Here is an 18,073-nt window from a genome sequence, read left to right as displayed (position 1 = left end):
GCTCATTCATACAGACTGCAAAGTGGACAAACCAGGCAACTTCATTAGCCTATTTGTAGTGATTCCGCTCCTGCACCTTGCTGTGCGAAATGGGATTTGCTACCCAAAACTGATAATATTGAGCAAAATTGTGCCAAGCTCCTTCAAAACGGGTCAGAATTTCGTGGTACCACCTACCTACCACTGTCAACTGCACCAAGGCAAGACATGTGCTGCCTGGCCAGCATTAGTGCTGGTCATTTTTGTTAATCCTCCACTTGCTGCCTTAAATCCTCCTAAAGAGCTTTTGTGCATCAATAAACTAGCATCCTGCGTACGCGCAGAATCCAAACATGGCTTGTGTTCTTTATATGAAAAGCAAATAACTCATGCTAATTTTGGGTTTGCACTATTTCTAAACCTCCCTTGTGAATTGTGGCACCTTCTGAACTAGTTCATGAGGTGCAAGTGAATCGAATGGACCTAGGATCATCACATTTCAGTAGCTCACTTGCCTTGTGAGAAGTCATATGCACTGAGTCCAGTTTAGCTATAGCCTTCTCAAGCCCATATAGAGTGAAATCTTGTTAAACCATAGTTGGCCGGAGCTCGGAGAAAGTACGTACTGAACGGTAGTACGTATTGCTTAACTTAAATAGCATGAGATCACCCACTTACCTGCCAAAAACGGAACTATAACAAAGTGCAATGAAAGAGCAGAAAACATGCAGTATTTGTTCACTTCGCGCAACAAAAGTCTGTTATTTTCATTTGATACTGCGGTGGGCTAGCAGCAATGATGGCGGCCTCAAACTCACTTAAGCTCCGAGCCAGCTTTTCTGCCAGCCCCTTCTTCTCGGTAAACACCCGCATGAGGCTGACATAACGCACAGCATCTGCCACTGTCAGGCCTGAATCACGCATACTTTCGCTTCAGCAATGACAGAGGCAGCGATGGTGAAAAGTCGAACCTCGTAGCCGACGATGATTGAGATAGAGCCACGATGGTTCGCAGTTGCAGCAGCATTGCCGAGCAACCTCTCCTTCACATTCCAAATGCCACACACCGTAATTAATGGTAGACCCCTCTCGCATGCTCGCACTGACACCACAATATGAGCCACAATGCTCTCTGACTCTGACACAGCGCGGAAATGATGTTGATGTTGATGTGGCTTGACACTTCCAAGTGCCTTCTGCATTTGTGCTTGGAGGCCGTTTCAATCTCTGAGGCTCGTTGTTTTGCCAGGCCAACATACCGCTGTGATTTCACGACAAAAGGTGGAAACGGTACGTGTTAACCAATACATACACAGTATGCTGGTACGGTTTATACGGATACAAAATGCATTATGTTCAATGGCCGCTGAGTCGGGGATTTGACTTTACTACTTTTAAAATGAAACTACTGCTTAAGCAGGTACGGTTTAATGAGGTTTTACTGTACCTCAATGACAAGCCAGTATCCAAGAGCCATAAGCTTAGTGTGCTCCGACTGCAGTCGAGCAGTGATATGTACAGAATAGCGATGCTGTGTCAGGTGATGTGCCATCTGTGCTTGGTATATGCAAGTTCATCATTGTATGGGTTGGCCTTCATAAACAAGCTATATACCTGGAAGGGCCCACCTGCTGTAGGAGCAATGGCCACTTGCTAGTCTCGAGGGAAACAGAAAAAGTCGCAAGTTCCCCCAAAAGGCAAAGGATCGTTTGCGATAGTAAATTAGTAGACAGCTCTAGGAACTAATAAAATAGTTTTATCGGCCGTATAAACTTACAAACGTTCACTTACTAACTAAATTAACGAGCACGGTGTCACGTGCGCACAGGTAAACATGAACACATCTCGCTCGATGGCCACCCAAACTCGCTGTCAAAGCGCTGTAGTAAGGAGCGCGGCAGCAGCAGCGAGCAAATTGACTTTTGTGCTGTCTTTCGTTTCAATGCGAACTAAACATCGAAAGCACAGCGCATACGACGCTACTGGCACTCAGCGTGGCGTACTTCGTCCACATCGCAGATCGCTTTGAGGATGATACCTATGTGGGCACTCACTTTGACCATGTCGCAGATAGCTTTCAAGATATGGTAGCCACGCAGCCATGCCGTAAGCAGTAGCCGCCGGAGCAGAATGCCCCCACTCTCTGCTCCCCACCATGCCTCGTGCACCACAGAAGGCTGTGCGCTTCTGCACTGCCTTCCTCCCTCGCACGCTTGAGATTGAGCCGTGATGGTCAGCTGACCTTCGCAAGCTTTCACTCGCACACACAGCGTATGGTGCGCGGTGACGATGGTATTGTTTGGTCTTTATACAGAACATGGTAAATTTCAGGCTGGGTGGGAATCAAAGCCTAGCTTCCTTTGTGCAAGACGAGCACGCTTCTCCGACGCCACAATGGCACAAACATCACAGCAACAGGGATGGTAGAAATGCGCTTGGAGTGTCCATACAATTGCTATCGCAATGAAAGCAAAATTTTGTGGTGCTCTGCATTATGGCCAAGATGGCCATGTGGTCATAGGTGGCGTTCAAATCCAGCCCCAACAGCCTCTTCCTCAGAGTAACAGAAATAAATATCAAAGGCTATGCTTTTGCAGGCTGCATGTGGCGGAAGTAATTGCAAGAACTGAAAACGCATCATGTCTGCCAGGTTTTGGCAGACATTCCAACGTGCAAGTATCAATGTTTTCAATAGCTGAGCAACAGAGGAGCTGAGCAACGGTAGCTTGCACTCCCAAGCATTTGCTACAGTTGACTCTCTTGTGCCAATTTTTTTCAATCAAGCCTTAAGCTTGTTATAAAATGTTTTATATATGGACTTATTTAAATTCAGCTTTCTTTATTTGATTCAGCATCCAATATTTGAGGACTCTTATGAGGTGCTGACTAGTGATTTCAGTGCAGCAATGGCTCTTTTTTTGCTGTCTCTTACTTGTGAGTGCTGCTCACGAACCAAAGAAAGGGAATCACTTACCTTAGTACTTGGTGTAGGGCACAAACCCATGACCCTAAGATTAAGAGGCTTATGCTCTACTAACTTAGCTTGCCAATGACTAACCTAGGCCATGGTATGGTGCACATCTTATGCACATTGTATTCTTCTACATATAGCCCACCTCCACTTATTACATTGACCACCATTTACAGCCCCCTTGAGAGAAAATAAAGAAAGCCACATGTGTAAGCCGTGTAAATAATGCACACAACAACGCTCAAATCTTTGTAAAACAGTCCATTCGGAGATGCACGACTTGTCCATTTTGTGTCCTTGGCCAGCAGCTCCGTTCCTCACTTCTTTATCGACGCTGATAATTTTTAGCTTTTGCTTCACTGTAGCGGGCTGCTATCGAGCGCATCTGAGTTCTGCTTCTCCGGTGCCGCATGCAGTATATTCATTATCTACTAACCGGTGCTGCCATCCTCTGAAGCAAGTTTTCCCCCGACCCAGATTTAAAAATTCCCTAGATTATCTTAGGCTTTTGCAACTCACGGTTGTTTAATTTGTCAATACGTTTTTTGTAATGATAATTGTTTTGTTGGTGTTATAGAAATAGGCTGCTAATTTTATAGTTTAATTTTATTTCCAAGTTCTTTGTAAAATATTTAAATAATAAAGTCATTGCTCCCAAGCTGACATAGTATCCATGATACCCAAGCATAAACATGTTGCATCAAAAAATGTTGTTGATAAAAAAAAAAACAAGCCGAAGGGCAGCGTGAATGTTGCGGGACCAGAATGTGCTTGCAGAAACTACAGAAAGCAGAGAAATTATGACATTGTAATGCTACTCCTAGGGAAATGGAATTCACATTAGCCAAAACTAGAGAAGCTGCAGGTATGCGATGTTCTGAACAAGGAGGGGCAAGTTGTTTTAACACAATCACAACTCGCCACAACAGACCAGGTCAAGAGTACTGCTCGTTCGCGTCGGCTTATAACTATTTTAAAAAAGATTACAGATGGCTTGGCTGCGCCAACCACTGAATATTGTACGAAAGCTGTCACAGCTGTTGCTAAAGGCAGATGTTCCTTGGCCTTGCAATGCTGGTATGCAACATCCGCGGCTAGTCAGGCTTGTAACTGTTCATCCCTCTTCGCAGCACACTTGGCATGCTTGTGCAATCTGTTGTTCTCCAACCACTTCTGTCATTCTTCAGTAGTTTCATTGGCTTGTTTCAACACCATGAATTGTCTTCTTTGTTGCTGCAGTCACAATCGCTTAGCCACATCTTTTCGTTAGTTGAATCCCGGTGCCTCTGTTGCCAAGCTCATTGTTGTTCGCTGAGCTTGGCACAATAAATCTGTAGTAAAACAGCGCCAGAGAACACAAGGGACCAGACGAAAAAGAATGACACATACACAAGGCACACTAATAACTCAAGTTTATTCATCAGATATGCAGAATAAGTACTGGCTGAACATGAATAAACAAAACATAGGAAAATATAAGACACATGAAAGAGCATCACATGGTCAAGCCTACTATGCGTGAAGAATGGTTCATGTGAGGAATATGATGTCTTTCTCTGAGAGCATGACGGACGGCTTGCTGACACAAGAATCACCCAGCTTTTTTATCTCTAGGGCTTCAACGATCCCCCTTGTTAGCCTATCTGTTGATTTAGACATGATGCTAGTTTTTTTTCCAATAAAGGTGTGCAGGCGCAGTCCTTACAATGAACACCTAGATGCCCTGATATTCTTACTGTGTTGTACTTATGTTCTTTTAATTTGTCATTTAGGCATCTTCCCGTCTGGCCTATGTATGGCACGCCACAATCCAAAGGAGTTGCATAGACCATGTTTTCAGCGCACTGTACAGGCTTATTGCGATGATTCTTGGTACACACAGATTCCCTATGTACTTTATTAACCGCTCCACACATTTTTGCTAGCTTGTCAACTGCAGTAAAAACCACCTTTACTCCCGCCCTTTCTGCAACTTTCTTCAGGTTATGCGAAACGGAATGTATATAAGGAATAGAAGACACATTCTTTGAACCTTCTTGTGCTACTGCACAGTTGACGTTAGTGCCTTGCTTCTTCAGCTTGAGTATCTTTTCTGCAACTGCAGGGAGCATTGCTCGCGGGTACCCTGCTTCAGTTAGTCAATGAACCTGCTCGTCAAAACTCTTTCGCAGCTAATGAATGCATGGTTTCTTTAAGGCATTGTCAAAGGATGAATGAACGATACTGTGCTTTACGCTATCTACACGTTAACTGCTACTTACGTTTCCTTGATTTAGGGCCACATCTCTCATCCAAACAGGTCTGCTGGAAGTTCCAGCCCAGAGCAAATAAACAGGTTTTGATGTTTCATTCTTCACATTCTAAGCTCGTGAAATGCAGCTCTTAAAGTGGTCCAAAAACATTCTCTTTAATTTGGAATTCACCCTGGTGAAACTAGAAGGAGGTGGCAACTAGCGCTTCTGCCGCTTAGACACAGACTCGAATAATAACCTTGCCTGATGCTTACGAACAGCCTCCAGTGCACTATCTTCATCGGTAGCTTGCGCTCGACGCCTACGATTAGACTCTCGCTGACGTTTGGAGGCAAAGTCACTGGCCGCATTCTCTGCTTTTGCACGGGCACATTGTCGTTGGTTAGTCATGTCTCTGCTGTCGATGCCTCTCTTCGTACTTGGCTTTTTCTTCGGCCGTGCGCACAATGAGTGGTCTTCCCATTTTTCCCATTTTTGTTGGAGTTGCAACTGTTGCAGTGGTCTACCTCTGCAATGCACAATTCGGTTCTTACACACCGTGGCGGATACCGTGGCGCACATCCCCATGTTTTCCCACCACAAATGCCGCCCCGTTATATTGAGGGCAGATGGCAGCAGATGCAGCCAGCAGCAATGGCAGCCAGCGCGGGTCCACTCTCCCACTATGCCGCTGCGGCTCACGGTGAAATCCCACTATGCCGGTGCGGCACGCGGTGAAATCACATGTCCTTTCTTTCTTCGGCACTATACTATCATTTGTTATCTGTTTTTTTTTCACTTTACGGACGTTAGCCAGCCCAGATACCTCCTATGAGACCACGCAGTGCTGCCTTATTTTTTGTTCTCCTTACGGACCCCCTACGAGACTATGCATATGGCTCATTCGTACAGGTCCGTCAGGTAAACAGCTTCGCTGTAAAAGTGTCCATAATTGTGGACAGTGGTAGCAACAAGGTTAAAGGCCCCTTCATCAGGAATTTTATATGAGGGGTAGGGTACAGATCATAGAGTTTCTAAATAAATGCCCTAGAGGGAAATGTGGCGCTAGTGTCTACAGGGGCTCTCCTGAGCGTGCCTCAACCTACATGAAAATGATGGGAAGTACAGGCTTCGGATTGACTTTGATCTTCAGACCGGCTGCGTTTGATTAAGGTGCAGCAAACACAATCCAATGGGCTTTGTCCACGTGCGTTCGTATCCCATCTTCGTTGCCAGTTTGTTGTAGCTTCGACGGGGCGGCCGGACGAAAGGTTTACGGCATGAGGCCTAAACAGCCGGGGCGCGCAGCACCGCAAGAAAGAGCCGGACTGCTCCAGTCGGGGACCAGACAAAGAATGCTCTTTTATTTCTCCGAGGGGAAGCAGGAGGCAACTTACAGCGTTTGGCGCTGAGTGGCGCCCTGACGTAAACGACCCAAAACCGAAACCAGAAGTTAACACAGGATACCACATTATACTCAAATATTATCACGTAAAATGAATTTTATTTCTGCAGTGTCTTATATAATGCACAACATGTTACATAAACTTTGTATGACTTTGAGATTGAAGCACGTTTTACTATGGTTTACACCAGGACACACCAAGGTATGCATTCTTGTGCAATTCTGTTCCCAATTTAGTGCCAGAGAATAATTATTTACATGTATTAGTATTTATTTTTACTACAGCAATAACAACCGTGCATGTACTTATATAAGAATACTCATCAAGTATTTATGGAAATAAAAGTTTTGTATTGTGAGAAAGTGTTGCGCCCTTGAGAGGAATGCTACAAGTGTCGTCTGCTACGACGCCTGCTCGCTGCGAACGGGAGAATTTTCTTTCAGACAACAGGCGCTTAATTGTGAACCCACTCGCTCTTTCGGAAGGCTGCGTTGGCTGTCACGATTGGTGAACGTCTTTAAGTACTTTTAAGCACGTCTGCTGCACTGCTAGCAGAGATGCTTGAGGCCTCCTACGAGTATGCTTCATTTTATTTTACGTTGATGTACCGCGTCTTAAGTGTTACAGCATGGCTTTGCACTTACCCATTTCGCAACACCAGACTACAGCCGGGAAGCAGCAACCTTTTCTTACAACTTACAAACTTACAAGTAAGTTTGTGTCCTCTAAGTCCTAAAACACACATTTCTATGAGCACATAAACGAGCAATGTATAGGCAAGCCCTCAATAAAATTTGATTGTCAAGCCTGTCAAGCCACTAGAAGTACAACTGTCTATGTCTTGTATCAGTAGTGCCCTCTTTTTTCTATTCTGAAGTTTCATAAAGCACATAACGCTACAGTGCCAACCTAGCACACCTAACAAAGCAAGGTCCAACCAGTCAAAACATGTTCTTTCAACGTTTACGATGCCGTCGCTTTCTCGTCAGGGCTTCGACACCATACCGCGACACCAACATCACCATCGCCATGCAACGCCAATGAGGAATCTTCCATGCGAGTGTTTGCCGAGAAAAGGGGGCTGGCTCGCAGGTTCAGTAAGTTTGAGGCCTCTGTCATCGCTGCTAGGCCGCCACGGCATCAAATGAAAATAACACACTGTTTTCGGGAAGCGAATAAATACTGCATGTTTTGCCCTTTCATCGCACTCTCTCCGAGTTCCGTTTTTGACAGGTAAATGGACGATCTCATGTTATTTCGGTTAACCAGTACTACCATTTAGTATGTACTTTTTCCGAGCTCCGGCCAACTACGGTTTAACAAGGTTTCACTCTATTCAGTGATGCTGCCGCTGTGCCATTTGAGCCAAACTGCACTTTGAGGCGAACTCTGCTACATCCTGCTACATTTCAACAAAATATGAGAAATCTGCACCCACCCCGCTCCGAGAGCGTTGCTGGTGCTTTCAAAAAGTGTAACTATGCTCTCAAGCACTGTTTTACAGCGCCATCTAAAGTGGCATGGCATGGACCAACGGGTGCATTAGCTCCACGGGGGGGCGGGGTCGGAGTCAAGAGATCATACTGATGTTTCATCTGCGGGTTGCTGTCTATGTTCAATACTTTCCGTCCCAACGCATGCGGGTTTCTTAGACAACAGGACAACCTCTATTATCTGGCGGCAGCGAGCAAATGCACTGGTGCCGAGCCAGACAATGTATTGCTTCTGTATGACCAATGTAAAATGGTGACCGCAGTTTCGGATGATGTATAGTGTCTCGCTCTATTTTTCAAGCATAACGCGCACATTGGCACAGACATAGTGGCTGTGAACAATGTTTCTGCTATTCAATATGTCGCCTAGCCCCCAATTTTCTTGGTGTGGCGATTTCACTGTGTAAAAATGGCCCACAGCCGCTACCAAGATTTTGGTCATCTCGGCACCAAACAGCAACTTTCGCCGTTAGATACTGACGAAGCACCGCTGGTTAAACCTTGTGGTATCGTATACGGCTGTGACAGAAATTTGCAGCCAATCGATGCGGTGTGGGCAGGTTGTCGCGGCGAGATGACTTCCTGGGCTTGACTGGTGGCCAAAACTCAAGATTGGGTCGCTGAGTGAAATGCCGGCAACTACCGCGACCAATTTCGCGGAGCTTGTTTTTGTGCTTACTGCACAGAATGGTGAAAGCTTGCATGTTCGAAACTGCATTCGCTGATCACAGCAGAGTCAAAGGTTACGCCCGTATATCTTCACTTAACGACGATGCGCGATTCCCATCGAACTGCGGGACGAGTGAAAGCAAGCCGCTCTGGCAGGGTCGACCATGGCAGTATTTCAAGTAGATGGTTGTCAATGAATTCGAGCACAGGGAAAAATAAGTGAATATTCCATACCGCTTGTGGTACCTATTTTTCAAATGAGGGCTCCATCTCAAAGGATACATTAATAGGAGCAAGATCACACTTCAGGTTTCCAACCGCTTCAGAATTCTGCATGTAATATGGCCAAGTGCTTCCGTGCTTTACCACCGCTCTGTTGCAGTCCACAGTATGGACTGTGATAGAAAAAAGGGGGGGAGGGGACGTCATTTTTAGTGTTTGAACTTATGGAGCAGTGACCACTTACTGCTTTCACATGCATTTCCCACTATGAAAGCCCCATATAATATAGCTTGCAATTGTCTTCATAAATCTGCACTGAAAGTCCATTTTACTGCTCCAAAAATTGGTGGTTCAGTAGCATCACTGCATATCGGTTATCGTGGTGTAGCAGAAATAGATTTTATCTTTCCTTCATGTCTTGAAGAAAAGTTTCTCTAGATTTGGCCAATTTTTTCTATTTCCCAAAAGAAGGCCTAAAATCCCTAGATATGGGAAAACTTACCTAGGGTTGGCAAGCACTGTTACTAACACAGCCAACATGCAAAATGGCAAACCAAAAGGAAGAGAATGAGTGACCATAAAAGACGGGAGAAGGGATTTTCACAGGGCTACTACATAACTCTAGAGCATTTTTTTCTCGATCTGGGGATTTTAAGGCTAAACCCCATGAGCGCAATTTTATGCGTGACAGCAACAAGCGACAACTTCGAGCGACGGATCGGGCCGTCACGTAAACAGATCGCGCAATGTTGTCACGCGATCGCTCGGTTCTGCAAATCTAGAATTTGTCGCTTGTCGCCCTGAAGTGCTATGAGCGAGTAGCCAATTGCGCGAAGCCGAAACTGGATGTACATAACTCAAGTACTTCCAATTGTCACACAGAACGAGCAAACGATTTAATGCTTATACATGCAAGAATAAGAACCTAGTGCAAGACTTTCAGAAATATTTTATGCTACTTTTTACAGTAAAACACATCAACTTAAGTTAATAAAGCATGCATCACGCTAGTTTCGGCACCTATACTGTTGCCCTCGTACCGGCAACACTGGGGAGACGTCGCTCAAAGTCATCGCTCGCATGGGGTACAAATTGTAGGCGATGAGCAAACGCGACAGCCATCTCCATCGCGTCGCTTGTTGCAGCCGCGTGCAAGATCGCTTGCATGGGGTGTATACTTTAGGCATTGTTTAGAAAAATTGGAAAATTCTTCGAGCTCCAGGGAAAATTTGTGCTATGAAGAAACTTGCAGAAACTCCATGACTGATATTCAGAACTGCTACCAGAAAGGCATGTTTTAATTTCAGCAACTTCAAATTAACTTTGTATTACTATGTGAAGTATCACATATGATCATACTGCAGAGCATTGAACACATCGCACTAAATAAACGACAGGGTGTGGATGCCCTGGGCTGGATAACAAAGCACTGATATTGCACTTTTGCTGTTGTGCTGTGGATTTCTCTGCATTTTGAAATAAATTTTGACCTGTAACCATTGAAACAAACGTGTGCCACAATGCCAAACAGAGCAGCAAAGCAAATCTTGGCGTAAGCGAACAGGTACATTGTACAACAAGGCGGCCATGGCACTTAGCAGCTGACTATGCATGCATATACTAAAATTTGTTGGGAACCACCTATAGACAGAACAACCTTGAAAGCGTCTCACTGGTGACGTGTTTTGGTGAGTTTTGGCATAAAGGAAAGAACAATAAATTGGCCACATATCTGCATGCTTTAGTGCAGATGACATGTAAGCATGTATGCGTGGTGGTACTACGCCAGTAGTACATGGCATGACCACCTGTCTTTGTTACCTTGACGGCATTGTTTTTTCTCCCACGTTCAGCCGCCACCTTACCCGACTTGCTGCAATTCTTGCGGTCTTCTGAAAAGCCGGCCTTCAGCTGAACTCAACGAAGTGTCTATTTGGGCACCGTCAGATCACCGTGTTGGGACGCCTCATTGACGCATCCGGTGTCCAACCAGATCCGGGAAAAGTTCACGCCATACGCAGTTTCCCTGTGCCACGTTCTGCCTCTGACGTGCATTACTTCGTCGGCCTGTGTTCTTACTTTCGCCATTTTGTCAAAAACTTCACCGATGTTGCTTGGCCTTTGACAGATCTTCTAATCCAGAACACGCCATCCTCATGGCGCCCGGAGCAGGCTCACACGTTTGCTGCCCTCATCGGGTTTCTGACCACCCCTCCCATACTTGCCTACTTTCATCCATCTGCACCGACCGCAGTCCACACTGACGCAAGCGGCCACGGCATCGGCGCTGTTCTCGCCCAACAGCAGAATGGTACTGAGTGCGTGATGATAGCTTACGCCACCCACCTGCTGTCACCTGCCGAGAGAAATTACTCCATCACCGAGCACGAGTGCTTGGCTTTAGTTTGGGCTGTCACCAAGTTCCGGCCATACTTGTACGGCCGCACGTTTTTGGTCGTCACAGACCACCATGCACTCTACTGACTGTCTTTCCTACGGGACCCGACTGGACGGCTTTGTCGCTGGGCTTTGAATTTTCATTTAGTGTCCATTACAATACTGTCCATAATCCTAATCCATAAAAAATGGGACACAAAAGACTTGAAAAATTATAGACCGATCAGCTTACTATCCCTTGCCTACAAAGTACGTACTAAGGTAATCGCAAATAGAATCAGGAACACCTTAGACTTTTGTCAACCAAAGGACCAGGCAGAATTCCGTTAAGGCTACTCAACAATAGACCATATTCACACTATCAATCAGGTGATAGAGAAATGTGCGGAAAATAACCAACCCTTATATATAGCTTTCGTTGATTACGAGAAAGCGTTTGATTGAGTCAAAACCTCCGCAGTCATGGAGGCATTACGGAATCAGGGTGTAGATGAGCCGTATGTAAAAATACGGAAATATATCTAGAGCGGCTCCACAGCCACCATAGTCCTCCATAAAGCAACAAAATCCCAATAAAGAAAGGTGTCAGGCAAGGAGATACGATCTCTCCAATGCTATTCACAGCGTGTTTATGGGAGGTATTCAGAGACCTGAATTAAGAAGAATTGGGGATAAGAGTTAATGGAGAATACCTTAGTAACTTGCAATTCGCTGATGATATTGACTTGCTTAGTAACTCAGGGGACCAATTGCAATGCATGCTGACTGACCTAGAGGTTCAAATCAGAAGGGTGGGTCTAAAAATTAATCTGCAGAAAACTAAAGTAATGTTTAACAGCCTCGGAAGAGGACAGCAGTTTACAAGAGGTAGCGAGGCACTGGAAGTGGTAAGGGAATACATCTACTTGGGCAGGTAGTGACTGCGGATCCGGATCATGAGACTGAAATAATCAGCAGAATAAGAATGGGCTGGGGTGCGTTTGGCAGGCATTCTCAAATCATGAACAGCAGGTTGCCATTATCCCTCAAGAGAAAAGTGTATAACAGCTGTGTCTTACCAGTACTCACGTACGGGGCAAAAACTTGGAGGCTTACGAATAGGGTTCTACTTAAATTGAAGATGACGCAACGAGCTATGTAAAGAAGAATGATGGGTGTAACGTTAAGGGATAAGAAAAGAGCAGATTAGGTGAGGGAACAAACGCAGGTTAATTACATCGTAGTTGAAATCAAGAAAAAGAAATGGGCATGAGCAGGACATGTAATAAGGAATGAAGATAACCGATGGTCATTAAAGGGATACGGACACAAAATCTGAACATTTTACGATAATACAGAAAATGAGTCCTCGGTGTGCGAGTACACCGAGAACAAGTATTCACTTCGCTCATTTTTCAGCGGATGGCCTAATTTTTGACGTTTTTGTGAGCGCGCGCAACGCCGCCCGGCCCAAGCGAGTTGGAAGGCGTGACGTCACGAAACCCCCGTCGGATAGCCAGCCGGCCGACCACGGTCATTCGAAGCGCGCCGCCGCCGCAATCGCGAGCATGGATTCGGGTTCCGGTGCCTCTACCAGCGATGAGTACACGTCTGCAGACGAGGACCGTTCCAACTTAGCAAGAAATATAACCGCTTACGGTTGCGAGCCTTCCGCGTCAAGCGGCGAAGAAGAGCAGGCGGCCTTGAACGTGCCGGTCAGGCAGTCCGGGCCAGCAACATGGTAATTGCTTTTTCTAGTAAACTTGAAGTGCTGCAGCAGCAGTTTGTAAAGTTATGTTATGTAGGATGCAAAATGCCTAGTTTCGTGACCCGCGTTGAGGCAGAAAGCGAGCTATTACGGTTGAATCGTAGGTTGCGTAGCTCGTCGCCTTGTGCTTACCTACGCTGTCGGCTTTCGATCGCTGCACACTTCGTTTTTACGCGACGAGGCACGGCATGTGTAGAATTTTCCAGCCGTTTCATAGCCCTGTGTTTACGGCTACATTCACATTCACGCCATTAGAAGCCATTTACTGGTTGAACTCTTTGAGATGGGCGGCTGCGCTAGGGAGCCGTCGACCAGATCACTTAGCTACATCGATTCTGTGGACATAGACAAAGGAAAGTCTTTTACTGTGACATTTACTAGGGAAATGCTGCGCGAAAAACCAAGTCATGAAACCCGACGCATGATTATGCAGAGACCTGTGGAAATCCGCAATTTTTTGCTTGAGGTTGAAAAGCAACGTGTGAAACGGCAATGTAGATAAATGTGCTGCGCATTTTAGATTACTACACATGTATGCTGTTGTCTGTCGTTCATTCACTGGCTGTGTTTTGTATACTTGATCAATTAAAAGAGCGTTCGTATGCTGTCGTTCAATATTAGACGCAGCGAGAGTGTACACAACATGACTATTTTGTTTTATGATAAACACATGCATCCGCAGGGTAAACAATTTCTGTCACAAGCCGAGAATATTTGTTCTTGCACAGCCAATGAAAGGGTAATTTTCCTTCTTTCAACAGACACTCCTGCTGTCACCGCTGCGGCTACATGCATACAGAAAGAGAGAGGGTCTGTTGCCAGAACAACAAAAGTTGGCGGACACAGCTAACAGTTACGAATGCATCACTAAGCACCCGCTCTTTGAATTGTATTGCCTCAACAGGAGCCTTTTGAGCGGCATGCCAAGGCTTTTGAGCACAGCCGGACTGGTCGCATAAGCATCGTCGACGAAGTGGTCCGCGCAAATGAAGCCATTTTTTAGAAGTCTCCATGCTGGGTGTGGTGGCTGACAGGCACGTATGCAAAGTTCACGCACCTTCTTCTCTCTGAGAAATGTGCGCGACGGCGTGTCACGACCGATAATGCTGTTATAAAAGCCGTGGGTGCAGTAATGTCTGGGCATTTTCTTCCGTCACGATGAATGCTTCAATACCGATCGACGACCGTGCGAACACGCTTGTAAGATGCACCACCTGCATGGAGCGCTGACGGGGATAATGTTTCAGACAGACCACGTGCGAACATAGCCGACGGCGATAAACAGTCACTGCAAGGCACTGACACTCCGGAAAGACTGCGCCGGCCGTGGCTGACCTCGGCCGCGCGCGCGCGGGCACGCGGGGGTATCGTGACGTCAGGTTTCAGCTTCTCCCGGCGGCCGCTTGGAGGCAAGGCGCAACAGAAAATCGCAAAAGAAAGGTGTTTCTCGTTCTTTTTTTTTTAAGCAGCTTGTTGTATTTGTCATTTTTAACAGTTCAACTTTTGTTCTGACGCAGAAAACCACCCACCAATTTTTGTGTCCGTATCCCTTTAAGGGTTACGGACTGTATTCCAAGGGAAGGGAAGTGTAGCAGGGAGCGGCAGGAAGTTAGGTGGGTGGATGAGATTAAGAAGTTTGCAGGGACAACATGGCCACAATTAGTACATGACCGGGGTGGTTGGAGAAATATGGGAGAGGCCTTTGCCCTGCAGTGGGCGTAACCAGGCTGATGATGATGATGATAACAATACTGGACGCCTCCACAAGAACGCTGACTGCCTCCCGCGTCACCCCGTGAATGCTCCCGATCCTGTTGCGCATGATTCGGTGACCTGCGTGATGGCTTTGACTGACATGACCGACATGCGTGCTGAACAACAACGCTACGCCTCCTTACAGTCCATCATCGCCGGAGTGCAATCTGGCAGCACTGACGGCACGTGCCGCATGTTCGTGCTGTATGATGGCATCCTCTACCGCCGCCGCAATATCAACCCTGATGGCCCTTAGTTGCTGCTTGTCCTTCCTCATCATCTGCGACCCGTTGTTCTCGAAGAACTTCACGATGCACCAATGGCGGGACACCTTGGAGTTTATCATACATACCACCGCGTACGACGCCGGTTATTCTGGCCGGGTCTCTACCGCTCTGTGCATTGTTATGTCGCAACTTGCGAATTGTGTCAGCGCCGGAAGAAACCTCCCCTGGCACCTGTCGGACGACTTCATCCCATTGAAGTTCCCTCTGAACCATTCTTTCGCGTAGGCCTTGACCTGCTTGGCCCTTTTCCAAACACGACTAGAGGGAACAAGTGGATTGCCATTGCTACTGATTACGCGGCACGCTATGCGATAACAAAGGTGTTGCCGACGAGATGCGCAACTGCCGTCGCCAATTTTCTCCTTCACGACGTCATTCTCCGGCACGGTGCACCTCGACAGTTACAGACCGCGGCTGCTCGTTCTCGTCTCGAGTTGTGGACAACCTCCTCCGCTCTTGTGCGACTGAGCGCAAGCCGTCCACTGCATACCACCCACAAACGAACGGTCTTACAGAACGTCTCAACTGAACAATCACAATGATGCTGTCAATGTACATCTCCAACGATCACCGCGACTGGGACACCATGCTGGCTTACGTGACGTTCGCGCATAACTCGTCCCGACATGGCACCGCAGGATATTCACCCTTTTATCTCTTGTATGGTCGCGACCCCACACTGCCGTTTGACACCATCCTCCCTTTTGTGCCACGTGTTGCAACTGAGTATGCTCTTAAAGCCATCGATCGCATTTGCATGGCACATCAAGTCAGCCAATCTCGTTTATTAGCCTCACAGCATATACAAAAAGTGCGTTACGACCGTTGCAATCACAATGTTAAGTCCGCGCCAGGTGCTTGGGTGCTCCTCTGGTCACCATATCATCGGGTTGGCCTCTCCCAAAAGCTTCTCGCTCGCTACACAGGGCCTTATGAAGTCCTATGCCAAGTTAATGACGTGAATTACGAGATTTCGCCGCTACACTGTGATGCATCCTCAAGTCAGACGCCTGTCAACGTCGTGCATGTTTCACGGCTGAAGCCATACTTTGCTCGCAATTCTTAACCTGCCATGCGCCGAGACGGCGCTTTGCCAACCGGGGTTCCTGTTACGGAAGGATGAAAGAAGAGAGAGGAAGAAGATCGGAGATTCTGGCTGCTGCGTGTTGTTGGTGGGCAGCCATCTTAGCTATTCTGACTGATCCTGTATATGTATTGTAAATATAGTTTTTATATACTCACAACATCCCCATAACAATATGTATCAATATTTATCATATTGACTACTTAAAACTAGTTTTGAAGGTTGGCAGCACTGGAGCTTTAACGTGTGGGAGCATAGTTTCCCAGGATATAACGAAACTTTGGATGGTAGAGAACTTTGCCTTGAAGAGTGGCTTCATGGCAGTGCATTGTGTGCTGCCATGAGGTGAAATTCATGTATAACCCACACCCCAATTTTACTGTCAAAACTATTGAAGTGTTGTTGGTTATATGCCTGAAAATATGGTATGGGCTAGCTAAGGTAGCGCCCATATGCACTGAACATAACGGGGCTGACTTGCCACCATCACATTCGTGGTGTCATGCGATGGTGGTTGCCAGTTGTTCTGGTGAGCTGTCAGCAGGGTCTTGGCAATTGTGTTGACATTCCAGTAGTTAATTTCTCAGCTATGGTATAGTCCAACACCTTGCTGAAATATTAATTGATATCCTTATCGTTGTACTAGATGATGAATGCTTGCTGATGCATATAGTGACTAGGGCTTCTTTGCACATCTTGTTCCTTCTGCATGATTTCCATGGCCTTGCTCACGTGACGTCCGGGCCAGAAGCCTCGGCGCAAGTCTGCAGGAGGTACAGGGACTACAGATACTGGTGGTGATGCCTCAAAGGATAGTGCATCGCCTTCACCTGCTCGTAGGCCACGATCACTTGCCCGAGGTGTCTCATCTTCCTCACCCAAGACATCGGGGAGTGACTCATCTGAGCTGCATAGGCCAACTCCACTTTCAACAGCAGCAGCTTCACGACCCATTGCTCTTACCAGGAGTTCAACGGCTGACAGTACAGGTGGTCAGGTATGAGTACTAAAAAAAAAAAAAAATATGGTGCACATCTTCCGTACGCTGTAAAATTGTGATACTAGCCTTGCCTTTTGGAAGTTGGATTCTCTGGAAAAGCAGAGACCAAGCTGTGAGGGAATTAATTTTAAAATATTGCATACGAATGAAAGGGTCTGACTGTGTTGGTAATACTTCTATCATACTGCATTCTTCAGAAATGCTGCTTTTTGAAAGGTAGCTGCCATGACAAAACCACGGTCACATTGCTGTGGCATGTATTGCACATTTGTGGAAGACTTCTTCACTATGTGCCTGTCTAGCAGTGGTGTTTGTCTGCCTTTACTGCTTCCCTGTTTTCATGTTCTTTACGGTGTCCCAAGCAGAATTAAGTATAGCAAACCTAGACAGTGACTCGCTCAGGAACAAGTTCTTCTACACCTTTTGGTACATTTGTAACAATATTAGTTTAACAACACCTGCATACGGGCTACATGGTGCATTGCAGATCGACGGAAAATAAGCGCACTGGAAAACACATAACAGCCAAGAAAGACACATGCAGGCGCCTGTCCTGTGTCTTTCTTGGCTGTTGTGTGTGTTTTCCAGTGTGCTTATTTTCCATCAATCTGTAATAATATTAATGTGGAGGAAACTTCCCTATCAAAAACTTCTGCACTTTGAAACTTGGTGAGCAAGTTGAACTTGCTCTAGATGAGCCATAGTATAAGCCAGGCAGTCTGCATTAATACCTGGTGTTTTGTGGTGATGGTTGGTTATGTGGTGAGGGACACTTGTTAATTGCAGTGCAAGTAAAGTCAAGGCGTTGCTATGTTTGGTGTAAGGCTGATAT

The 18,073-nt window shown here is 46.3% G+C and overlaps 1 protein-coding gene across 4 annotated transcripts in view; it reads left to right on the top strand.

Moving 5' to 3' along the window:
* Positions 1 to 18,073, top strand: part of LOC139052001 (uncharacterized) — a 241,859-nt gene that overhangs the window by 145,662 nt on the left and 78,124 nt on the right. For all 4 annotated transcript variants that reach the window (XM_070529068.1, XM_070529071.1, XM_070529069.1 and 1 more), the window contains exon 13: positions 16,993 to 17,238. In XM_070529068.1, coding sequence (XP_070385169.1) covers positions 16,993 to 17,238 — 246 coding nt within the window. The remainder of the gene's footprint in view (positions 1 to 16,992; positions 17,239 to 18,073) is intronic.

The sequence above is a fragment of the Dermacentor albipictus genome, unplaced genomic scaffold (assembly GCF_038994185.2).
Source record: "Dermacentor albipictus isolate Rhodes 1998 colony unplaced genomic scaffold, USDA_Dalb.pri_finalv2 scaffold_17, whole genome shotgun sequence".
NCBI classification, from domain to species: Eukaryota; Metazoa; Arthropoda; class Arachnida; order Ixodida; family Ixodidae; genus Dermacentor; species Dermacentor albipictus.
Note: the sequence above shows the minus strand (reverse complement) of the source record. Positions and strands in the feature narration are given on the sequence as shown.